The sequence below is a fragment of the Phocoena phocoena genome, chromosome 15 (assembly GCF_963924675.1).
Source record: "Phocoena phocoena chromosome 15, mPhoPho1.1, whole genome shotgun sequence".
NCBI lineage: Eukaryota > Metazoa > Chordata > Mammalia > Artiodactyla > Phocoenidae > Phocoena > Phocoena phocoena.
This window is the reverse complement of record NC_089233.1, coordinates 27,672,796-27,699,276: the sequence shown is the minus strand read 5'-3', so window position 1 is coordinate 27,699,276 and position 26,481 is coordinate 27,672,796. Positions and strand designations below refer to the sequence as shown.

General features: G+C 43.6%; 1 protein-coding gene across 2 annotated transcripts in view; it reads right to left on the bottom strand.

Annotated features, from left to right (window-relative positions):
• The window catches only part of CPPED1 (calcineurin like phosphoesterase domain containing 1), a 115,033-nt gene that overhangs the window by 25,562 nt on the left and 62,990 nt on the right, over positions 1-26,481 (bottom strand). Inside the window, exon 3 of one of the 2 annotated variants that reach the window (XM_065892652.1) lies at positions 13,944-14,366. The exons of the other annotated variant lie outside the window; for it this stretch is intronic. Within the exon in view, the coding sequence (XP_065748724.1) occupies positions 13,944-14,366 (423 nt within the window). The remainder of the gene's footprint in view (positions 1-13,943; positions 14,367-26,481) is intronic. 2 annotated transcript variants of the gene reach the window in all.

The following is a 26,481-nucleotide window of genomic DNA, read 5'->3' as shown; positions in this document are numbered from 1 at the left end:
AAACAGAGATATTCTATCCCTGCTTCCTAGCTTTGTGACCTGAAGAAGTGATTCAGCCTCCAGGACTTTGCTTGTCAGTAAAATGGCAAGAACGCCAACACCTTGAGGGGCGCTGTGTAGCCTACGGTGACAACGTGAGCAGCCTCTGACAATAATGTGAGGAATAAAAAAACTGAATATTGGGCTTCCCTGGTGGTACGGTGGATAAGAATCCGCCTGCCAATGTGGGGGACACGGATTCGAGCCCTGGTCCGGGAAGATCCCACATGCTGCGGAGCAACTAAGCCCGTGTGCCACAACTACTGAGCCTGTGCTCTAGAGCCCACGAGCCACAACGACTGAAGTCCGTGCGCCTAGAGCCCGTGCTCTGAAACAAGATAAACCACTGCAATGAGAAGCCCGTGCACTGCAATGAGGAGTAGCCCCCACTCACCGCAACTAGAGAAGGCCCGCGCACAGCAACGAAGACCCAACACAGCCAAAAATAAATAAATTAATTAATAAAACAAAACAAAACAAAAAACTGAACATTAGCCATGGCTCTCAATAAGCTTGTTCATCTTCTGCCTTTTTCAGGAGAAAAAACTGCTCTATTAGGCGCCTTCAGTGGCATCCCGGAGGAAGTGAGGTTAGGAAGTGAGGTTACAGTCCCCCAAGGCAGAGGGACCACAAGGCCCCACCCAGCAGGTGGCCCGGCAAGAGGCTGGTGGCTGAGGCAGCATCACACCGGTCAGGACTCGGCCCCTTCCACCTAGGCAGCGGGGCTGCAGGGACTCCTCACCTGCACTTCTACCAGTGCGTAGGGGAGGGCCTTGCGTATAGGAGACATATAAGAGAAGTTCTTTTCCTTCCTCTGGTGTGTCTGTAATTTAAATCTGAAATGGACTCAGGTTTCTCACTGCTGTGTGCTCAGGTTCCTCACCTGGACTGCAGACACCTGTACTCACAGGACCCTGGGTTGTGACAACAGGGCACATAGGAGGCTTTACCCAAATGGGTGCCGTTCTTTTACTTCCAAATGAGTCATCAATATGCAAACATTTCTGTTAAGTAAAATTGTAAAACAAAACTAAAGCAATTTCCAGCTTATTTTACGTAGCAATATTCTAAATTTTCATGTACAGTGTTAACCATCGTCTGGGCAAGTGCCTTTTAAGTGACGGCAAGTCCAGTAAATAAAAGAATACTTGAACTAGTATAGGAAGTAAGAGTGTTTAGCACCAGAGGGCAGACAGCAGAAGAAAGAAGAACTACGATCCTGCAGCCTGTGGAACAAAAACCACATTCACAGAAAGAGAGACAAGATGAAAAGGCAGAGGGCTATATACCAGATGAAGGAACAAGATAAAATCCCAGAAAAACAACTAAATGAAGTGGAGATAGGCAACCTTCCAGAAAAAGAATTCAGAATAATGATAGTGAAGATGATCCAGGACCTTGGAAAAAGAATGGAGGCAAAGGTCGAGACGATGCAAGAAATGTTTAACAAAGACCTAGGAGAATTAAAGAACAAACAAACAGAGATGAACAATACAATAACTGAAATGAAAAATACACTAGAAGGCATCAATAGCAGAGTAACTGAGGCAGAAGAACGGATAAGTGACCTGGAAGACAGAATGGTGGAACTCACTGCTGCGGAACAGACTAAAGCAAAAAGGATGAAAAGAAATGAAGACAGCCTAAGAGACCTCTGGGATAACATTAAACCCAACAACATTCGCATTATAGGGGTCCCAGAAGGAGAAGACAGAAAGGACAAGAGAAAATATCTGAAGAGATTATAGTCGAAAACTTCCCTAACATGGGAAAGGAAATAGCCACCCAAGTCCAGGAAGCGCAGAGAGTCCCATACAGCATAAATCCAAGGAGAAACATGCCAAGACACATAGTAATCAAATTGGCAAAAATTAAAGACAAAGGAAAATTATTGAAAGCAGCAAGGGAAAAATGACAAATAACATACAAGGGAACTCCCATAAGGTTAACAGCTGATTTCTCAGCAGAAACTCTACAAGCCAGAAGGGAGTGGCATGATATACTTAAAGTGAAGAAAGGGAAGAACCTACAACCAACATTACTCTACCCAGCAAGGATCTCATTCAGATTCAATGGAGAAATCAAAAGCCTTACAGACAAGCAAAAGCTAAGAGAATTCAGCACCACCAAACCAGCTCTACAACAAATGCTAAGGGAACTTCTCTTAAACAATTACCTTAAACATAAATGGATTAAATGCTCCAACCAAAAGACACAGGCTTGCTGAATGGATACAAAAACAAGACCCATATATATGCTGTCTACAAGAGACCCATTTCAGACCTAGGGACACATACAGACTGAAAGTGAGGGGGTGGAAAAAGATATTGCATGCAAATGGAAATCAAAAGAAAGCTGGAGTAGCTATACTCATATCAGATAAAATAGACTTTAAAGTAAAGAATGTTACAAGAGACAAGGAAGGGCACTACATAATGATAAAGGGATCAATCCAAGAAGAAGATATAACAATTATAAATACATGTGCACCCAACATAGGAGCACCTCAATACATAAGGCAACTGCTAACAGCTATAAAAGAGGATATCGACAGTAACACAATAATAGTGGGGGACATTAACACCTCATTTACACCAATGGACAGATCATCCAAAATGAAAATAAATAAACAGAAGCTTTAAATGACACAATAGACCAGATAGATTTAATTGATATTTATAGGACATTCCATCCAAAAACAGCAGATTACACTTTCTTCTCAAGTGCACACGGAACATTCTCCAGGGTAGATCACATCTTGGGTCACATATCAAGCCTCAGAAAATTTAAGAAAACTGAAATCATATCAAGCATCTCTTCTGACCACAACACTGAGATTAGAAATGAATTACAGGGGAAAAAATGTAAAAAACACAAACACATGGAGGCTAAAGAATACGTGACTAAATAACCAAGAGATCACTGAAGAAATCAAAGAGGAAATCAAAAAATACCTAGAGACAAATGATAATGAAAACACGACGATCCAAAACCTATGGGATGCAGCAAAAGCAGTTCTAAGAGGGAAGTTTATAGCTATACAAGCCTACCTCAAGAAACAAGAAAAAACTCAAGTAAACAATCTAACCTTACAACTAAAGGAACTAGAGAAAGAAGAACGAACAAAACCCAAAGTTAGTAGAAGGAAAGAAATCATAAAGATCAGAGCAGAAATAAATGAAATAGAAACAAAGAAAACAATAGCAAAGATCAATAAAACTAAAAGCTGGTTCTTTGAGAAGATAAAAAAAACTGATACACCATTAGCCAGACTCATCAAGAAAAAGAGGGAGAGGACTCAAACCAATAAAATTAGAAATGAAAAAGAAGTTACAACAGACACCGTAGAAATACAACGTATCCTAAGAGACTACTACAAGCAACTCTATGCCAATAAAATAGACAACCTGGAAGAAATGGACAAATTCTTAGAAAGGTATAACCTTCCAAGGCTGAACCAGGAAGAAACAGAATATATGAACAGACCAAGCAAAAGTAATGAAATTGAAACTGTGATTAAAAATCTTCCAACAAACAAAAATCCAGGTCCAGATGGCTTCACAGGTGAATTCTATCAAACATTTAGAGAAGAGATAACATCCATCCTTCTCAAACTCTTCCCAAAAATTGCAGAGGAAGGAACACTCCCAAACTCATTCTATGAGGCCACCATCACCCTGACACCAAAACCAGACAAAGATACTATAAAAAAACAAAATTACAGACCAATGTCACTGATGAACATAGGTGCAATAATCCTCAACAAAATACTAGCAAACAGAATCCAACAGCACATTAAAAGGATCATACACCATGATCAAGTGGGATTTATCCCAGGGATGTAAGGATTCTTCAATATATGCATATCAACCAATGTGATACACCATATTAACAAACTGAAGGATAAGAACCATATGATGATCTCAACAGATGCAGAAAAAGCTTTTGACAAAATTCAACACCCATTTATGATAAAAACTCTCCAGAAAGTGGGCACAGAGGGAACCTACCTCAACATAATAAAGGCCATATACAACAAACCCACAGCAAACATCATTCTCAATGTTGAAAAACTGAAAGCATTTCCTCAAAGATCAGAAACGAGACAAGGATGTCCACTCTCACCACTATTATTCAACATAGTTTTGGAAGTCCTAGCCACGGCAATCAGAGAAGAAAAAGAAATAAAAGGAATACAAGTTGGAAAAGAAGAAGTAAAACTGTCACTGTTTGCAGATGACATGATACTATACATAGAGAATCCTAAAAATGTCACCAGAAAACTCCTAGAGGTAATCAATGAATTTCGTAAAGTAGCAGGATACAAAATTAATGCATGGAAATCTCTTGCATTCCTATTCACTAATGATGAAAAATCTGAAAGGGAAATTATGGAAACACTCCCATTTACCATTGCAACAAAAAGAATAAAATACCTAGGAATAAACCTACCTAGGGAAACAGAAGACCTGTATGCAGAAAACTATAAGCCACTGATGAAAGAAATTGAAGATGATACCAACAGCTGGAGAGATATACCTTGTTCTTGGATTGGAAGAAACAATATTGTGAAAATGACTATACTACCCAGAGCATACAGATTCAATGCAATCCCTATCAAATTACCAATGGCATTTTTACGGAACTAGAACAAATCATCTTAAAATCTGTATGGAGACACAAAAGACCCCGAATAGCCAAAGCAATCTTGAGGGGAAAAAATGGAGCTGAAGGAATCAGACTCCCTGACCTCAGACTATACTACAAAGCTACAGTAATCAAGACAATATGGTACTGGCACAAAAACAGAAACATAGATCAATGGAACAAGATAGAAAGCCCAGAGATAAACCCACGCACTTATGGCCAACTAATCTATGACAAAGGACGCAAAGATATACAATGGAGAAAAGACAGTCTCTTCAATAAGTGGTGCTGGGAAAACTGGACAGCTACATGTAAAAGAATGAAATCAGAACATTCCCTAACACCATACACAAAAGTAAACTCAAAATGGATTCGAGACCTAAATGTAAGACCGGACACTATAAAACTCTTAGAGGAAAATATAGGAAGAACACTCTGACATAAATCATAGCAAGATCTTTTTTGATCCACCTCCTAGAGTAATGGAAATGAAAACAAAAATAAACCAATGGGACCTAATGAAACTTCAAAGCTTTTGCACAGCAAAGGAAACCATAAACAAGACGAAAAGACAACCCTCAGATGGGAGAAAATACTTGCAAATGAATCAACGGACAAAGGATTAATCTCCAAAATATATAAACAGCTCATGCAGCTCAATATTAAAGAAGCAAACAACCCAATCCAAAAATGGGCAGAAGACCTAAATAGACATTTCTCCAAAGAAGATATACAGATTGCCAACAAACACATGAAAGGATGCTCAACATCACTAATCATTAGAGAAATGCAAATCAAAACTACAATGAGGTATCACCTCACACCAGTTAGAATGGGCATCATTAGAAAATCTACAAACAACAAATGCTGGAGAGGGTGTGGAGAAAAGGGAACCCTCTTGCACTGTTAGTGGGAATGTAAATTGATACAGCCACTATGGAGAACAGTATGGAGGTTCCTTAAAAAACTAAAAATAGAACTACCATACGACCCAGCAATCCCACTACTGGGCATATACCCAGAGAAAACCATACTTCAAAAAGACACATGCACCCCAATGTTCATTGCAGCACTATTTACAATAGCCAGGTCATGGAAGCAACCTAAATGCCCATCGACAGACGAATGGATAAAGAAGTTGTGGTACATATATACAATGGAATATTACTCAGCCATAAAAAGGAATGAAATTGAGTTATTTGTTGAGACGTGGATGGATCTAGAGACTGTCGTACAGAGTGAAGTAAGTCAGAAAGAGAAAAACAAATATCATATATTAATGCATGTATGTGGAGCCTAGAAAAATGGTACAGATGAACCGGTTTGCAGGGCAGAAGCTGAGACACAGATGTAGAGAACAAACGTATAGACACCAAGGCGGGAAAGCGGCAGGGGGGGTGGGGATGGTGGTGTGATGAATTGGGCGATTGGGATTGACATGTATACACTGATGTGTATAAAACTGATGACTAATAAGAACATGCAGTATAAAAAAAGACAAAAAAAAAGAGAAAAAAACAAACACACACAAAAAAAGAGTGTTTAGCTGAGCGAGGGATATTTCAATTTTACAAAGGAATCCCACCGCTCATTTGAAAATGACACTAATTGTTATTTTTAAAACGTGACCTAGAAAGAAAAGATATAATATTTTGACTTCACACACTTAAGCAGACATTGCTGTTTCCCATGTACTTGTGGCTCCTTTTTGAAATGCTGCAGTGGGATTTTTCAACAAGATTTTGAGTTTTTAGTTTGAGGGTGACCTACAATACTCTGTTTTGTGCGTTGCTGCCCTGGGTGCCCAGCACAGGGCCCAGGCTATTTGTTGAATGGATAAAGGCTGACTTAACTTTGGGAACAGGCAGCACACAGATACACACGCCAGATTCCCAATTTATAAATAGTTACTATCAGGACTTGATTTTAACTTTAATTAGCCCAACTGTTAAGGATACGTCCAAAGTTAGAAATGTAATCCATCACTTCGCACCAGATGTAGCTTCCATAGTTGGTCTTTTATCTTGGTTTACAGTGAATGAAACACAGACATAAAATGACTAAAGCATGATGTTTTATGGTGAACTGATTGAAACATACAGCAGACCAAACCTGGAAGGTGAATTCAAGACCAAATGTAAATTAAAGAGGGTAAAATTCCTCAAGCTGACATGCCCCCAGAAACTCTGAATTCTACAGATGCTCAAAAAAAGGACTGTTTGTTGAGTCCTCACTTGGAAGTCAGTTAAAAAAAGAACCAATGAGATAGATTTTTTAGTGTGCTTTAAACAGAGAGCATTGGGACTTCCCTGGCAGTCCCTATGCGCTTCCACTGCAGGGGGCGCGGGTTCCATCCCTGGTCAGGGAACTAGGATTCCCACATTGCCTGTGGCCAAAAACAAACAAAGAAACAAACAAAGGGTGTTGTCTGATGACAGCCACTGCCTTGTGGACCCACTTGCTGGATTCAGAAAAATCTGACTATGAGATTACGCATTCCAAAGTGTGTTTATTAGCACATTAATTGGTGAGGTGTGTGCTTTAAAAAAATAAATGCAGAGTCAAATCCTCTAAGTTCCATAGGAATTTTCCATCTAGTTCAATGTTTCCCAACCTTTTAAACTAATACCCCTTTCGGCAAAACTGAAAATAGTGTACATTCCTCATTCACCCCGAAAAACCTCAGACTCTGAGGCACAGTCTATCTTCCTGCGTAGCCCAGAAGCCAAGAGGTTTCTTGTCTAGCTTCACTTCCTTAGTTTGTATTCTAAAAAGAATTGCTAATTCCTCTCCCTTTTTCAATATATAAAGTTATGTTAGCAAACTGCAGGCACGTCCCCAGACTCGACGTGCCTCTCCGTGCTTTGTGCCCCCTCACGTACACCCTCCCAAGAAGATGCTGCCTGCTCCGGGCAGCACCAGGAGTGAGAAGCGCTGCTCTCATGAAAGGAAGAAGCCAGATCCCGGGTAAAGCTAACTTGCCAGCTGTGGGCCCGCACCACGGTCCAGGGCCAGGTGACGACAAACCACCCTTCATCAAGCACGTGCCACATCCCAGGCATGGGGCTAAGTGCTCTTATACACGCCTCCCTTTACTTGATTCTCACACCAACACTATGAGGTTGGGACGAGTACCCTCCTTTAACAAGTGAGTAAACTAAGGCAGAAAGATGTTCAGCATATTACAGGAAGCCACTTCACCGGGGAGTAGCACCAAAGGATTTGAATCCAGGTCTGTCTGAAGCCAAGCCCACCCGCTGACCTGTGACCGTAAACGGTCTTATAGCCCACCCTCATGAGCATGGCACCCCTTGTACCGCCATCACAAGTTCGGCCTTACCCGCACACCACCCATGCTACCTGTCATTTATTATTTTTCTTTCACTTGATGAGCTAGTTATAGCTTTTTTTCTAACACATGTTAAACACCCAAGCGTTTGATCTTCAGTGCCCCAGGAGCCCTCCCACCTTCACCACATCATGGGCCTCCAGCGGGATGGGCTGCACCCAGGCATGCTCTCCACTGAGGAACCCGGGGCCCCTTCTGGGCAGACCTTCGGTGAGTCGGCAGTTGTGACGGGGGGTCATCAGAAGCAGCCTGGAATTAGACGTGTGCATGTTGTCTCACGGGAGAGAAAGAGCCTCCCGCTGTATCAGGAACGTCTCTTTGAGCCAAGGATGGGAAAACTATGGCCTGAAGGCCCACCACCTGTTAGTGTAAAGTTTTACCAGAACCCAGTCACACCCACTTGCTGACGTATCGTTTGTGGCTATTTTCATGCTACAGAGGCCAAGTTGAGCAGTCGCTACAGAGACCACAGCCCAAAACGTTCACTGTCTGACCCTTTGCAGGGAAAGTTTGCTGACCCCTGCTCTAGGTGATGCATTTCCCATCCAAAAGTCAGCTGGTAAATACCAATCCAGAGGTAACATGGACATTACCTGTGATTCTGCTGATTAGTAGATATGAATCAAGTTTAACTCAATTCCATATTTATTTATTAAGAGGCTACTATATGATAGTCTAGGCTAGGGGCTGGGTTTACAGAGGTGAACAAAGCTGGGAATCCATTTCCTGGAGGAATCAGGATGGAAACAAATAATTTCAATACAACTCAATATTAGATGTCAGAGTAGGATTTGATGTTTCATTCTTCCTGTGAAGTAGACCCTGGAAACCTGGCCTTTTTGTTCTTTAAAACTTTGAAATTCTAAAACCATAACGGTACATGGGCTAAGATCTCTTTCTAGTTTTTTTTTAAAAAGCATAAATAGAGGTGAAACTATAATTCTGTGAAATTACTCATTAGCTTTTACAGGAAAGATCAACTTACTGGAATTTTTCATAATTGCCAAATTCACTCTGGGCTTTCTACTACACAGTTCTAATCTCTATGTTGAGAATGGAAAAAAGAAAAGGTATCGAGACATCAAGGGAAACAGGGTCAGTTAAAGAGCTAGACTTTTGTTTTTTAAGTTGAGTTTTTAAATTGAAATCTGTATTAACTGGGTCACATATTAACCTTCTGCTGAAAAAGGCATGAGGGATACAGACAATGGCCAGGAGGTTCGACCAAGATTTCATTATCTACTGTCTTTGTAACTCCAACTAGGTATCAGGTGAATTAAGGGGAAAACCAATTTCTACATCCCGTGGATGTGATGAAATTGATTATCCTCAGGCAGAGCAAAGAAGACGGAAAATAACTGTGCCGCTTCACATCTGTGCATCTGTCCTGCCCCGATAACTGTTTATTTGTACTGGCTATTGACAACATTTTCGCATCATACAGAGAAGGTTTTTTCATTGAGCTTCAAAAGGAGAAACAGAATGCATCTGTTTCTAGGGAAACCTGAGCTCGGAGGCTGGAGGCTTTGATTCAAAGAACGCATCCCTACACACATGGTGGCCCACTGTATAGTAACAGCCCTCCTCCTCACTTACCTCATCCCGTTTAGAAAATTAATGCCACAATGTGAGATGATTGTTGATGCTCATTATTAAATCATTTATTCATCCCACACAATGATTCAGAATTATTCATTAAGCTTGCTGGAAGGAAGCTGGGTGTTACCTCCATGGTGGTTTGAGGAGGGATGTGCTCTTTAAAAGGATATTTTATAACAACACAATTATCATAATTAAAAGCTACCCTGATATTCTGATAAGTTTTTGACATATTTTTGAGTACTGGCATTTTAGCACAAGGAGATAAATGAGACTAAAATAGTATTAGGGAATAATATTGCTGTGGGGAAAAAAAGCTGGAGGCAGTATTAAATACCATCTGCCATCATCACCCCCAATTTGATCATGGTCTTTAAGTTAATGAATTTCACAGAATGTCACCTGAACTTCTGGCTTTCCAAAATGAGTTCAAGAACTACATGGCTGTGACCTGAGCGATCTCTGGCATTACTGAGTCATGGGGGCCTGCATTCCCCATGAGAGCCCACCAACCTGTGCTCCCAAACCAAGCTGGCCCCTCAGGCTGCCACGGAGCTGTGACTGCATCTGATCCCGATATCTTCCCAACGCTGCCGATGCTTTGTTCTGAGTTTGAAAGGCCATTAAGCAAAGGGCCTGGTTTGGGAAGCCACTCAAACTGACAGGTGACTGCAGGAAGGGCACTCTTCTCTCTGCTTTTGCCTGGTCAATCAGGTCTAAGGGAAGATCCTAAAGCCAGTGACCAAGAAGAGAACACCTGCCTATAAGTGAAGGTGGTACCTGATGGGAACAGCAGGGGGCCACTTGGGAAGAGAGCAACTGACTGCTGGGTGAGCCTGGAAAGTCAGCATGTGGGTCAGAGCAGAGTCACACGCATGGCCTGACCCAAAACCGAAGGACCAGGAGGCTGCATGATGTGTGCCCGACACTGGGAACACACCACGCAGAGGCTGTGCCCAGGAGTTCCACCGAGTGGGACCTGGTCTGCTCTGTGCCAGGTGCACAGTGGGTGCTAAACAGAGAAATGAGCTGGGCTGGTTGGCCACCGAGGGAAGGAGCCTGCATCAGAGGTTCATCCTTCACTCATTCCACAAACACTGATGAAGCATTTATTATAGGCTAAGACCCGAGCCAGGCCTCCCCTGCACTCAAGGAGCTGAGAGTCTAGGGCGGCTTCAGACAGGTTGACACTTACAAATGCACTGGGAGCAAGGGAAGCTGAGGAAGAATCTGGCGGGGCGGGGCTGGGGGCACCTCATACAGAAAGTTGAGGCGGCGTTGGCCAGATGAAATGGAAGAGGCAGAGACAGTGACAAAGGGTGAGGACAGCCTTATCCTATGTATGAAGGGGCCTCAGAAGGGTAGATGCTGTTGGGCTACATACACCTCTGGATGTAGTGGAGAATGGACCAGAATGGGGCAAGAGTGGGGCAGGGGGACCAAGTCAAAGCTGTTGCTACCACCCAGCTGAGAGGCAATGGTGGCCTAAAGAAGTGGACAGGCTGGAGAGCTATTAAAGAGGTAGAATTAAAGGCTCATGAAGTATCAATCTTCCTGGGCAAGCCCTACTGGAGAAGAATCCATCAGAGTTCCAGAACCAGAGGCCATTAAGAGCTGATAAGATTATTTACAGTAGCCAAGACATGGAAGCAACTCAAGTGCCCATCAATAGACAACTGGATTAAGAAGATGTGATTGATACACACACACACACACACACACACACACAAGAATATTACCCAGCCATAAAAAAGAAGGAATACTGCCATCTGCAGCAACACGTATGGACCTAAAGACTATTATGCCCAGTGACATAAGTCAGACAGAGAAAGACAAATACTATATGATATCACTTATATGTGGAATCTAAAAAATAATGCCAATGAATGTATATGCAAAACAGAAACAGACTTACAGACACAGAAAACAAACTTGTGGTTATCAAAGGGGAGAGGGAAGGGAGAAGGGACAAATTAGGGGTATGGAATTAACAGATACCAACCACTATATATAAAATGCATAAGTAACAAGGATATACTGTACAACACAGGGCATTATACCCAATATCTTGTAATAATTTATAATGGAGCATAATCTGCAAAAATACTCAATCACTATGTTGTATACTTGAAACTAACACAATATTGTAAATCAAGTATACTTCTGTTGAAAAATAAAGAGCAGATAAGAAAACTAGTCCCTCTGCTCTGTCTCATGCTCGGCAAGCAACCTCCTGATTATAACTGGGCCTCCCACGCTGTTTTGCCTACGGGAAAAGACTGCACTGCTAGGGTTAAGGGGAGGATTTCAGCCTTGCTCTAAATTAATAAAATGTAAAATAGATAGCCAATGGGAAGCAGCCGCACAGCAGAGCGAGATCAGCCTGGTGCTTGGTGACTACCTAGAGGGGTGGGATAGGGAGGGTGGGAGGGAGATGCGAGAGGGAGGAGATATGGGGATATACGTATATGCATAGCTGATTCACTTTGTTATAAAGCAGAAACTAACTCACCAATGTAAAGCAATTATACTCCAATAAAGATGTTTTTAAAAATTTTTTTTTAAATTAATAAAATACCATTCTGGTGGTAGATATCAGTCTCTGTGAGCTGGGGCAATTGGAGCCCACCTCCGAGACACAGACCAGCTCTGGGGGTGCCGACAAATCCTCCCTGAGCTTACAGGGCTGCAGGCCTGACGGGGGAGGTGGCTGGTGCATCCCAGATGCGATGTCATCCTCTGGGGTTCCTGGTGGGTGGGCAGCAGGATTCCCCCGAGGATGCGCTGTTAGAGCGGGGATCGCCCTCCTTATAAACATCTCCAGGTCTCAGTATCTGGGGCTGCTCCTGGACTGCATGTGCTCCGTCCTACAGTGGGAAACCCAGAACCCCATGCCCCTCAAGGATGTGGCTGACAACAAAGAGCAGCCACGGGGATGGCACTTGCATCATTTAACAACTGATATAAAAGGAATCATTTCAGTGGCACTAAGTGTTCTCTCCAGCATTATTCTCTGTTACAAAATAGTCTCTGTGGTGGTGCTGATGCCATCTTGACACTTCATTTCCTTGTCAACAAAAACAAAAAAAGTTGGTTTTCTGCACCAACTCAAGCATGGCATAAAATTTCAAAGGCTTTGATAAAAGTTTTCCAACTTCATCTCCATGGAACAGTTGGAAAACGTCTCCAATTATGCAAGCTTTTTGTAAAATGTCTCGAAAATACAGAAGGGCCTATTGTACTTTTCACAAGTAAATGTGAACACATTTAATGATCAAAGGTGAAAAGAGTGCCAGGATTTTTTTTAATGAATGCTTGCTACTTATTGGGTCAGTCCCTCTCCCTCTCCCTACCCCCTAACAAATAAAAGAATGCATTTATATTTTAGAGGCGTCTGATGAAGTACACTCTGGAAAGATTTGAAAGGAGGCATTAGGACCAAAACAAGAGACACAGCAGCCGTCAAAACTGGAATCCTGCCAAGGCAGTGGTAACGCAGGGAACCGGCTGAGAACGCACCATTTCTCGTGAGAGGAAAGCTGCAGGTGCTCCCAGGAGGAGAAATGAGGTGTGTGGGCTGGCGGTGCACACAGCGCCACCAGAATTGAGATCTCTAGAAATTGAGTGTCCTCATTGTGTGTGTGTGTGTGTGTGTGTGTGCTCACGTATGTGTCATATGTATGATTAGCTTAAAATTCACAGCAGGGTTAAGGTCAGACTAAACAGATTTCTCCTCTTACTTCTGGAGGAGGACTCAGTCCACCTCACTAAAGGAACACTGATGAGGCTCCAGGACCTGCCCTATAGCCACGTTCCAGGATTTCCCGGGTTACATCTAATACTGGTAGGGTTTGGCTCTTAAATATCATCTGCCCTTGGGCAAGTTCCTGCTTCCCAGAGGAAAGCAGGGGCACATACAGCCACACTCAGACCAGACCCGCCCGGCCCCCCCACCCCCCAATAACCCCCAGCCTGCAGGGTCCCCATCCTCAGCTGTGAGCAGCTATGACTTCAGTACTCAGCTTGGGGCTGTTCTAATCCTGTCCAGGCCCCTTCTCACTGAATCCTCACAGCCACCCCACGAGAGAGCTGCTTCTGCTACTCCTACTTCACAGACGAGGAAGCTGAGGCTCAGAGGGCAAGGCAGCTCATCTAAGGCCACACAGCCATGAGTGCCAGAGCTGGGATTAGAATCCAGTCCCGCCCAAAGCCCCATCCTCTCTCCCCTTTGCCAGGCCGCAGAGGGGCAGGAGAAGGATCTGGACACCTCCTCTCCAGATCACCCAGACACCTGGGGTCCCAGGCCTACCTGCTCGGGAGAACTTGTCTGCCATCTCCTTCCGCACCAACTTGGTGAGGTTGAAGTAGTTGTCGTCCTCGTCGATGCTCTGCAGGAAGAGCGGGATGTGCTGGAAGACGATGGCGTGCTGGCACTTCCGCTGCCCTGCGATGCTCAGCTGCTGGTCCAGCCACTGGTCCTGGGCCTGCTTCAAGGCAGGGCACATGGAGGCATCGTATAAGAACTGGGAGTTGAGGACGAGGAACAGGACGCCCCCAACCCAGAAGCTGAAATAGTCATCTCCCCAAGTCCGCTGGAACTCCGCGATGGTCTCGGGGGTGGGGACATTGCCCACGTCATGGTTGCCGCTGACAAGGACCAGTGGGATCTCGCTGTCCACGGTCCTGAGCACCCGCTGCAGGTCCTCCGTCTGCTCCTTCCGCCAGGGCGTCCCTGGAAGAGTGAGGGTCATGTCCTGAAACGGCTGAGGCTGTTTGTGCCTTTATAATATCGAATTAGAGAATAATCTAGAAATCCACTCAACTGGACACATGGAAACTGCAAAAAGCAGTCATATGTTAAAAACAAATCAACAAGTGAGATGGGAACTTCTGTCCTCCTTCCCCTGGAAATTCAGTGTCTAACTGGCCATCTGACCCAAAACTGCTGATTGAGCGATGGTGTAGAGTCATTCTAATTGTAAATATTAGTGAAGCTGAATTTCTATCTTTTATTTAGAAAATAAATATAAATAGTTGTGACTTTTCTGCCCTGTTTCAAGGGGTCATCAAATGCACCCCTGAGGTGTATGGACCCAGCTCTGAATGCTAACCTCAAACGACAGCTATTTAAGATTTTCTTGCCATACACACGACTGTGCAGACTGTGTGACCACTTTTATGGGAAAAATTCTTAGAGTCCAAACGGCTACATCAACTGGCACGTGTATCTTGCCAAACCTTCCCCATACAGCGGAAGAGGCATTTTATATTCTACTAGCAGTGTGTTAGAGAGCAGGGGCTCAATGCCTTAATATGAAGCACATTCCCCCTGGCACTCAGGAGTCAGTGTGGAGATGATTATTTGGACAAACAGTGGGTTCCCTCCTCCCTCAGATTCCTGGCTTAAACGCTTCCTGTAATAATGTATTAAAACCTTAATAAATGGGCTTTGAGATGACCAATTTAATTCCAGATCTGGTTTTTTTTTTTTTGGTGCTAATTTATTCAACAAATATTTATCGAGTACTGACTACGTATAAGGTACTGATTTAGCTACCAGGGTCAGCTGTGAGTCAAAGAGACACAAACCGTTCCTTTCAAACTAGTGAGTCAGACAATCTGTCAAGTAAATTATAGAAGCACACCCATCTGTATCAGATGTTATTAAGCATGATTGAGAAAAGCAAAGCGGGGAAAGGACATGATTCCTGATAGTCCTGCGGAATAAGCTCAGCATCCTGCAAAGACAGCATATGAAAAATGATGAAAGAGAGAAGCCCACCGTCACGAGGGATGATAAAATTTCACCTGAAAAATGCTGCCATGAGCAGACGAAAATTAGACCCCACATTTCATTTCCATCATGAATTAAAAAGAAAGCAGCCAAGTCTTTACAAAGCAATTACAGCTAAGAAAGAAGAACATAAAGCAGAAATAAAGGAATTCAGTTTAGATGGTCAGAAAATAGGCAGATGTGAAATAGGAACTGGTAGAACTAACTCAGGAAAGACAGAGAGGGAAATGACAAAGCCACTTCAGAAATTACAACCACAAGATTAGCAGTGAGATTTCCTTTACAGCAAGTATATGCCTGCTTTTCTAAACATCCCATGAGACTGTGTACAGAATGTGCACTCTGTTGAATACAGAGTCCCTCATATTTCCACTCAATCCAACTCGTTAATGGGGTGATTCAAACCTCCTATGTCATTATTCTTTGCTTTTGGCCTATTGACCTGCATCAGTTTCTGAAAGACCTGGTTAGGTCATCACTCTAATTATGGATCGATTGATTTCTCTTGGTAATTCTGCCAAGTTTGGTGTTCACTTACTTTTAGCTTTGTTGTTAGACACTTAAGAGTTCAGAACACCCATATCTCACTGATATATTTTTATATTTAATCCTAATAAAATAAATAAATGAAGAGAAAATAAAGAGGTAGATCTGCACGGATGTTCTGGAAAGATCTGTAATATATATTAAATTAAAAAGGTAAGACATGGAGGAGTAAAAATCACACATAAATTTTAAGAAGGCTTACACATATTCATATATTATGGATAGAAATTCTCCAAAGATACAAAGGAAACTATCAACTCTGCTTAAATCTGGGAAACAGAAGCGGGGAGTGAAGGAGACTTTCACATTTGGTTTAAAACCTTTTATACTATATTTTTAAAGTTCCTTCCCTTCTTCCTCACTTTTTCCAAGCTTATGTATCAGTTTCATTTTAAAAAAGAATTAAATTTTAAAAAGCTTATGTATTATTTTCAGTTTTTAAAAAAGAATTAAAAAAAAAATCCTTAGCCTCAGGATCCTAAGGATTAAAGAAAATGTAGGGGAGGCCAGTCAGGTGGCTACATTTCCAGTAGACCCCAATCTCGGGGGTGAGTGGAATTTACTGGGGAAAGGCTGGCTGATCCCCACAGAAAGAGCTCAGGCGAGGGGAGAAGCAGGTTCTGCCTAGCACTGGGGACCAGGAAGCCTCTCCCTCGGTGGTGCTGGGGATTTGCCTACAGACAGCATCTGCTTCCTCACTGGTCTGGGCTGGCCCTGGGGCTCCTGGTTTGAAGAGGCCATTGACTGATGTTGCCTCCTTAGCTGAACTTGGACTGTGGGTATCTGTGTTGACTCTAAACCCCTCTAAGACCCCACTGGTCTGTTCTTTTCCCATTGGAGAACTTGAACTTGGTGCTCCAGTTCAGAGTGCTGCCTCTCATTACAGTGTCCTGGTCACAGTGTATTATGAAGTCCTGATCCACAGGACAAGGACTTTATAACACACTGGGGTGCAGAGTGTCTCCCATTCTTGATTTTCAAAAGACACTTCATCACAATGCTTCATACACTGACTGAGGAAGACACAAAGAATGTTCAAGTAGCTAATGACCATACACAGAAAAGTTAAAAATGAGCACCTCAAAAGACAGACTCAGGGGCTTCCCTGGTGGTGCAGGGGTTGAGAGTCCACCTGTCGATGCAGGGGACACAGGTTCGTGCCCCGGTCCAGGAAGACCCCACATGCCGCGGAGCGGCTGGGCCCGTAAGCCATGGCCGCTGAGCCTGCGCGTCCGGAGCCTGTGCTCTGCGACGGGAGAGGCCACGACAGTGAGAGGCCCGCGTACCGCAAAAAAAAAAAAAAAAAAAAAAAAAAAAAGACAGACTTATTCAAATCTTGGAAAGGAGACCTTGTCTACAAAGCAATCTACAGTGAAGAGCTGTGAATTATACACAACAGGATGTTTGTTTGTTTCCAAACTTCAGAGGGATGCTGCTCTTGGAGAAATCACGAATAATCCCCAATAACCTGTTAAAAACCATGAAGCCCATCTTCCCTGGATCCCTTCAATCAAAGATAAGCCTCTCTTGTGCAGCTTTTCCAGGACTTTCTGTACCCCCCCATCTGGCAAGGTGTGGATGGGGAGTCTGTGACACATGGGTTTGGACCTTGGCTCTTGCCCTTCACAAGCTGTGTGGCTTTGAATGAGTCACCTGGGTCCTCTGAGCCTTGGCCTCAGTATGTGTGAAATGGGAATGATAACCCCACAATTCAGAGGGCAGCGGTAAGGATTCATACCAAGATAATTTCCAGAATTTGGTACAAACAGGTATAGAAAAGGTGATCTGTCTTCCCTCCACCCCACACCTGAACGTAGTAATTCTTCCCTCTTTATCAGTAACCCAACCATGTACACAGAGCAATCAGTGTATCATTTCTGGGGACTTCCCTGGCAGTCCAGTGGTTAGGACTCCGCATTTCCACTGCAGGGGCATGGGTTTGATCCCTGGTCAGGGAGCTAAGATCCTGCAAGCCGTGAGGTGCAGCCAAAAAAAAAAAAATCATTTCTAAAGGAATGAAAACATTCTCCAGGGATATAAATAATTTTTAGGTAAGCATTTCAAAGTGAAGGAGTAAATTCTAGATGGTAAAAAGCCAAGTTTAATGAAAACATCTGCATTACATTCAACACACTCATTTGTGTATATCAGAATTTTGGGGGGGGGCTTCCCTGGTGGTGCAGTGGTTGAGAGTCCGCCTGCCGATGCAGGGGACACGGGTTCGTGCCCCGGTCCGGGAAGATTCCACATGCCACGGAGCGGCTGGGCCCATGAGCCATGGCCGCTGAGCCTGCGCGTCCGGAGCCTGTGCTCCGCAACGGGAGAGGCCACAACAGTGAGAGGCCCGCATACCGCAAAAAAATAAATAAATAAATAAAAAATAAACACATATAACTAACTGCATGTATATTAATTACACATACATCACACTGCGTGTACGCACACACACACGTTTATGTTTCTAATCAGAAAGTCATTAGAACTGAACAAAACTGGATGACTTTACATAGATGCTGGACAGGCCCAGACGTCTTTGCAAGGCTCATCATCTTCAAGGGATGTGCAGTAGGTTTGGTGAGTACCTGGCATCATTTTTCTCCCCAAGGGATGGCACCCCAGAGAGACTGATCAGAGCAGTGTGGGACCAGGCTTTTCTTATCTGTGGCTTTTTCCACTGTGGAGAAGGAAGCCTGTGCCCTTAAAAAACAAATATTGGATTCTCTTCCGTATTCTTCTTAACTGTCCCTGATATCAGACACCTATGTGTGGCTTGGCTTCAGTTGCTAGCAAGCCTTTCTCAAAGAGCTTTTCAGGGTCTGTGTTCTCAGCGTTCTCTCCCAGGGATTTGTGTTGCAGCTAAAGAACCTTCTTCTTCTCGGAACTTCTGACATTAACTTGGGTTTTCAATTTTATACAGGTCTATCAAAGCTTAGTTTACAGTTCAACATGATTAAACAAAATTGTATGTTGTTACTAGGATAAAACTCCCATGCCCGGTTCATTTATTCCACAATTAAACTCTTGCGGGCATGACACATTAAAAGTAAATATCAGAATGTACCTGGGATGGCTATTCGTGGAATATTGCCATAATATTTCAGAAGCAATGGTAAAACCCTTGGAAGGATGAGATGAACTCTTGGCCATGTAGCTTTTCTTAGGATTGTAACGCATTGCAATTTATTGTTTATTGAGAACCCAAGTGGTTACTTCATCTCCAAGAACAGAGGTGTCCATGTTATTGCCATTTTCCACCCCCAGACTAGGGCTCCAACTCCTGAAGGGAAAATAACCACCACGCGTCCCTTAAAGTATATCTCAACCAGAAGCGCAGGCAGCTACTGCAGAAATTTTTGTGCGTACCTGCCAAGCACAAAACATCATGATAATACACATTTGTTTCCCCCTTTGGGGGTAAAGGAAAACAGAAGCTGCTGCAAAGCACCGGAGAATATAGCCTGGTTACAGAAAAGATAGAACAAGAGACAAGCATTGAACTCACGTGCTTCCATTTCCCTTGAACCACCCACCCCAGCCAGCAACACGTAGTGATGCAAAATCTCACCAGCAGATTACTTACAAGAACCATCCACCTCTGAGACCTTCACAGCGTTTTCTCTCCCCTGTGGAGGTCGTCTAAAGAAGAGATACTGCGAAATGATTTCAACAGGGTTATGAATCTATTCGCTGTCTTAGTAAGAAGTTTTTCTTCCTTTTTTAAATACAAACAAGGAAACCAACGTTCTCTGCAGCAAAGCGACAGGAAAGGATGTTGCTTAGTTAATGAAAATAAGACCTCTATATTCCCCAATCCCTGAAGGCACAAGAACTCAAACGAGAACTGATGATAACACACTCAACCACTGGCAGGAAAAGTTGAATGAAATAGTGGAAGAGTAGAGAAACAGTCAGGTGAGGTAATGGGCTACTCATTCAGGGGGATCTAGAGTGGACTTCCCAGTTCAATACCAGCAGCAGCGAAAAGAACAACAAAATCAATGCGGCCCTCGAGTAAGCCCATGCTGAGCAGTTACTTGCAAACCAAACGACTTCTCCAGCTGAGGCAGGCGCAGGGGAGGCAGGTGACTCAGCCTGTGATGGGGAAGGATTTCCTGGCAGAGAGACCCTGCTGCTGCACTCTGTCAAATCCTTTCACACCCACAGAGCCTCCTGCCTGCCCCAGCTCCTAGGTGTACCCTCCCACCTGGGACCTCACACAGACCCTGGCTTCCCCACAGCACCCTCAGGCTGGGCTGTTAAGTGATGGGTGGTCTCCAGCAGCATTTTCTTTGCACAGTGAAGATGCTTGGTAGATATGTGTATGGATTTGGTCTAATTTGACTGAATACAGAAATTAATAGGAGGGACTTCCCTAGAGGTCCAGTGGTTAAGACTTAGCCTTCCAACGCAGGGGGTGCGGCTTCGATCCCTGGTGGGGGAGCTAAGATCCCACATGCCTCAGGGCCGAAGAATCAAAACATAAAACAGAAGGAATATTGTAACAAATTCAGTAAAGACTTAAAAAAGAAATGGTGTACATCAAAAAATCTTTAAAAAAAAAGAAATTAATAGGAAGATACTGGGATATGCACGGAACACCCATTTCTCATCCCTCCTCTTCCTAATTTCAGCAGCAGGTTATTGGCGGGGCAGCCTTAGAACCCTTGCTCCTCAGTCCAGGCCTTCTGACAAGAACAGAAGTCCAGCAGCTTCTCTACCCAGTTGCAAACCAACTTCTACACACACACACTGTTCCTCTGGTCTTCTAAAGTCTCTTTTCCTAACGGAGTTGTGGCCAATCTTTAGGCAATTGAAGGCATGACGTATGGCTTCCTGCAATCTGCGAAGCTGTAAACAGGTAGCGGCATCTGCCCCCTATGGACCGAATTGCTCCCACACCCCCCAAATTCATACACTGAAATCCTAACCCCCTGTCCAGGAAAGCTAACCCTTTCTCCTCTACTTACATTCCTCTCTACCCATCCTTTCCGCATCCTAGAACCGGCAAGACCATGTTTCCTCTCCCCTGGTTATAGCTCACTGCCCAGAGGACTGCAATACCCTCCTGACCGGCCCATCTGCCACGAGCACTCCTGGACAAGCTGTTCTCACACGGCCATCGGCATGAGTTTTTTTTTTTTTTCAGCCAGGCCACCAGCATGTTGAATCATTCACCTCTCCCGATCACAAACTATTCAAAGTTTCATAAACTTAATCTCATCTTCTTATACTTTATCCCATCTGATCCTCACATTGTCCCTTTGGTGGCCCAATGGATGGCCTTGTGGCACCTTACGCAAGAGACATCTTCTGAAAACCTTGCCCAGTTCACAACTTGCATATTTCCAGACTACGCCTGAAACAGAATGGTCCTTCTTACCAGCTGAAGTGTCCCTGCCACTTTGCAAAAGCAACCAAGAGTTTTGTACTTACAGTAAGTCCCCTACATGTGAACCTTCAAGTTGTGAACTTTCAAACATGCTAACATGTGTTCGCATGTCCAATCACATAAGTTAGCTCACGTGTCTGGCGCACATTGTCACGAGCGTGTATCCTCTACGAGTGGTTGTGCTTTTGTGTACTTTACTGTATAGCAGTGTATAGAGTATAGTAGTATAGTATCCTTATTTCAAGTCCAAGATGTCCAGAAGCAAGCATAAAAGCAGTGGTGATGTAGCTGGTAGTGCTAAGAAGTGCCAAGCAATAACGATGGAAACAAAAGTGAAAATAATTCAGGGAGTGGAGTGACAAGAGGAAAAAGAAGTAACTGCAGCACTGAAGAGATTCATGACGCAGGAAATGGCAAGGGGACTTTCTTTATTTGAGGAGGCACTGTTAGTTCTTGAGGCACAGGACCCGAACACAGAACGGTACATGAAGGTGGCAGCAGCCGTTCAGAACGCAATCCAGTGCTACCGTGTCATCTGTGACGAGAAAAAAAGAGCTACGACCCAGACGTCACTGGATCATTTCTTCAAGAGAGTCAACAGAACTGAATCCACCAAGGGACCAGACCTGTGCCATCAACGTCAGGTGTGAGTGGAACTGCAGCTTGCCCTCCGTCTCCTACTGCTGAGGATCCTTCAGCTCTACCATCTCCCACCTCCTCTCCCTCCTGCAGTCAGTAGCTCTTCTTGCCTGTTCACTCGATGCCAGCCCCCGTGTGCCAGCTGTTGTACTGTACTTTTCAAGGTGCTGTACTGGAAGATTAAAAATGTCTTCTTTATTTTTTGTGTGTGTTTGCTTTTGATGTATTATTTGTGCGAAAAGTTTTATAAACTTATTACAGTACAGCACTATAGAGCCGATTGTGTTAGGCTAACTTTGTTCGACTCACGAACAAACTGGACTTAACGGACGCGCTCTTGGAATGGAACTCGTTCATACACAGGGGACTTCCTGTAATCATCAACAGCTTCACCAGCTCTAAAATGGCACAGTTCTTGACAAAGGTTTGATTTGAAGGGATTTGTATTACTTCAAAGCTAAAGCATAAAGAGAGGCTTTTTTTTTTTTTTGGTATCACACTATTTGGGGTTCACATAGCATCCATCCCATTGTTCTGTTACCACTGTTTACAGGCAAGCAAAACCAAGGCTTACTGCAGTCACAGGGGGAGGGGACGGGGCGTGAGGACTCAGAGCTGAGCTACATGGAGCCAGGGCTCAGCCATGGAGGACTGGCCTGGGAATGGGACCATCAGTGGGGCTCACTGCTGGGGACTCAGGGAGTGGGGAGACTCAGTTCTAAATCTCACTCTGTGACCAACTGGCTGTGCTCTTTTGGCAACAATCAATCATAAACATGGCCCTTGCTATCATCAGTGAGGGTTTCTATCTGCCAGGGCACCAAGGAAAGCACTTCACACATAATATTTCATCATGACAACAGTCCTGTCACCATGACACCACTTCTTACTTAACTGTGTGCTGCCCTCATTTCTCCAGGTATAAAGTAGCAACAGGAAACCTGCTGTATCTACTCTCAATGAATGGGAAAAAACAAAAAACAATGACATGGGACTTCCCTGGCAATCCAGTGGTTAAGACTTCGCACTTCCACTGCAAGGGGCACGGGTGCGATCCTTGGTTGGGGAACAAGATCCTGTATGACGAGCAGTGTGGCCAAAAAACGCACACAAGATAACCGATGACATAATGTGTACACAGCTAGGTGGCCTGGATAGTGTGAGGAATGAGATGGACACAGTCCCTTTCCTCATGAAGCTCAGCGTGTGTACACAAGGTTATGCTGGAGCCATCAGGAGGAGGACACTTCTTCCACTTGGTGCTGAGAACCATCCTCGTAGCACCGATCAAGGAACCATCGATTCAGTAACAATAAAGAACAAATAGCTTTCAGGCTTTCAGCCATAAACAACTTGACCCCTGGGTTTATGAGGTATGGTTAGTACATCCAAATGTGTGCCAAATATAGGGGGATTCTAGACATTCTTGAAATATATCCATTTAATCTGTTTAATCATTCAGACAGGCACTGCAGGTCGTGGTAATAGGGAATATAGAGTAGCAAATCCTTTGACCAAAGCATCTGCCAAAGGGAGGTCGCTGGAATTGTAGGGGAGATTCTGGGTATCAAAACCAATCTTTTTAAGCATTCCATTCTGATGGAGTAATGTCATTTCTCCAAATAAAGATGAGGCTCTACAGTTTCTGAATTCATCATAATTCTGTACTTATGAACATTATAGTATGCATTTACTAACTTGCAAAGTTTATACATTATCTCCTTTGTAGCATCCAGCAGTATTAAAAGAAAAGGGGAAGACACTAGAATTATAAAACTTTTTTTTTTTTTTTGCGGTACGCAGGCCTCTCACTGTCATGACCTCTCCCGTTGCGGAGCACAGGCTCCAGACGCGCAGGCTCAGCGGCCACGGCTCACGGGCCCAGCCACTCCGCGGCATGTGGGATCCTCCCGGACCGGGGCACGAACCCGTGTTCCCTGCATCAGCAGGCGGACTCTCAACCACTGCGCCACCAGGGAAGCCCTATAAAACTTTTTTTAACCTCTTAGAGTGGTCTTCATTTTAAAAATGTACTGTGGGGGGACTTACCTGGTGGCACAGTGGTTAAGACTCTGCACTCCCAATGCAGGGGGCCCAGGTTTGTTCCCTGGTCAGGGAACTAGATCCTACATGCACACCGCAACTAAGAGTTTGCATGCCACAACTAAAGAGCCCACATGCCGCAACTAAGGAGGCTGCCTGCCACAACTAAGACCCAGCACAACCAAATAAATAAATTAAATAAATAAATATATATTTTTAAAATGTACTTTGGGGACTTCCCTGGTGGCGCGGTGGTTAAGACTCTGCAGTCCCAATGCAGGGGCCCAGGTTCGATCCCTGGTCCGGGAACTAGATCCCACAGGCATGCCACAACTAAGAGTTCGCATGCCACAACTAAGGAGCCCGCCAGCCACAACTAAGACTGGGAGCAAGCAAATAAATAAATAAAATAAACAAAATAAATATTAAAGAAAAATGTATTGTATGCAGAAGTTCGTTCATAAACTGGCTGTTTGAAATGTAACTAGGGTTTGTCACAGAAATAACACTGTAATTGGTGATTAGATCTCAGGCCAAATCACAAAAACCTATTTTCATCACAACACGGATGAATGTATTAATTCAACTACATAAGAGTTATAATCAAGCTTTTCTCCCTAGCCACTCTGTTTACTTTCTAGTAAAACATTTGAGATTTCTGTTTTTGTTGCCAGATTCTGTGTCTTTTCTGCCCTTCAAAATTCTCTTACCAGCTAGCATAGGAAACTAACCACTATTTATACCCATAGGTAACAATGATCATAAGAGAATTTAATATACTAGATGAGAGAAATGTATTATGTAAGGTAGTAAGTATATTAAATGCATCTGATTAGAGGGTCGATAAAGGTATAATCGTGGTTGTTTATACTTCGACATATTGTTACATTAGAAGTAAGCTGTATGAAATCAGTGGTTTTGGGATAACATATCTCTGATATATGATGAAGCAGGGAAGATAAAGATAAAGGGTCTGCAGGCTGATTATATTCTTGAGACTCTGAAGAAAGAGTCAGGTAAGCCAAGGTCACTATTTGAGTTTGACCAAGTGAAGCATATAACTCTCCTGGTTACTCAAAAGCTCACTCTATAAGAAGCACTAACAAACATCATATCAGCTCTCATTCATGGAATTCTAACCATGTGCTAATTAGCACCTGCATGACTGCACCCCGACAGGCCTGTTACTTTACTACAACACGCGACACATCTGGTTGACCAGCTGACTGGGGCCCCTCCTCATGCTAATACTATTCTAATGAGTAAAACCATATCAGATGAAGTGAACTGTAACCAGGGGATAAGAAACATGGTCGTGCCAGTTCTGTGATGCAGGAGGGATGGATAAAGAGGAACTTAAGCACAGGACAAAGGGTTAGCTCTCCTGAGGAAGAGCCTGAGTGGTAAATGGATGGGGACATCCAGAGTCTGGGAGCTTGGGAGCACCTCAGGCACTGAGGGTGCCTGTCACCTTGTCTGCCTCATGGTCACCACCACTGTCAGCAAAGATGTCTGGGACTCCTTGCTGCCATCCTGCCCTGCCAGTTGCCATCTCTGCATAGGAAGGAGGCCCCACAGGGGGCCCAGAGGGTCAGTGGGGGTCAACATACACCACTGGTTCTTTGGGATAACATGATCTGACTCCCAATTCACGGCTCTAGGAGTTCCACTGTGCCTCCTGGTCCTGGTGTACAAACAAAAATGGTGAAGAAGTTTCAAGGGCAATGGGAACACCTGGGACACACGCTTGGGATATTACAAGATTAAATGTTGGGATGCTACAAGGTTAAATGTTGGGATGCTGCAAGGTTAAATGCTGTGATACTACAAGGTTAATGTTCGGATACCACAAAGTTAAATGTTGGGATGTTACAAGGTTAAATGTTGGGTTATTGCAAGGTTAAATACTGGGATACTGCAAGGTTAAATGTTAGGATGCTACAAGGTTAAATTCTGGGATGCTACAGGTTAAATGTTGGGATATTACGAGATTAAATATTGGGATATTACAAGGTTGAATGTTATAGTATTTGGATTTGCCTGGACATGGACATTATCTGATCAGCTTAAAAATCCTAAATACAATAGTATACTCAGAGTTTTACAAACTGAAGAAAAAAATTTAAGGGAAAGAATCCTAACAGACTATACCTTCAGTTTGTGTTCGTTATTAATCACTATATATGATAAAGACATGGAATCATAATGATCTTATTATTGTGTTCACAATGCAGAACGCAGAAAATAATGTCTACAGTAGCTGTGAAAGGCTGAGAGTCACAAAACCACGTTTTTATAAAACCATTAAGCAGAAATGACTCAGAAAAAACACAGGGATAATTATGCTTGGTGAGACTGAGAGAGCTAAAAGCCATCTTAAAATCACAACAGAGGGGCTTCCCTCGTGGCACAGTGGTTAAGAATCTGCCTGCCAAT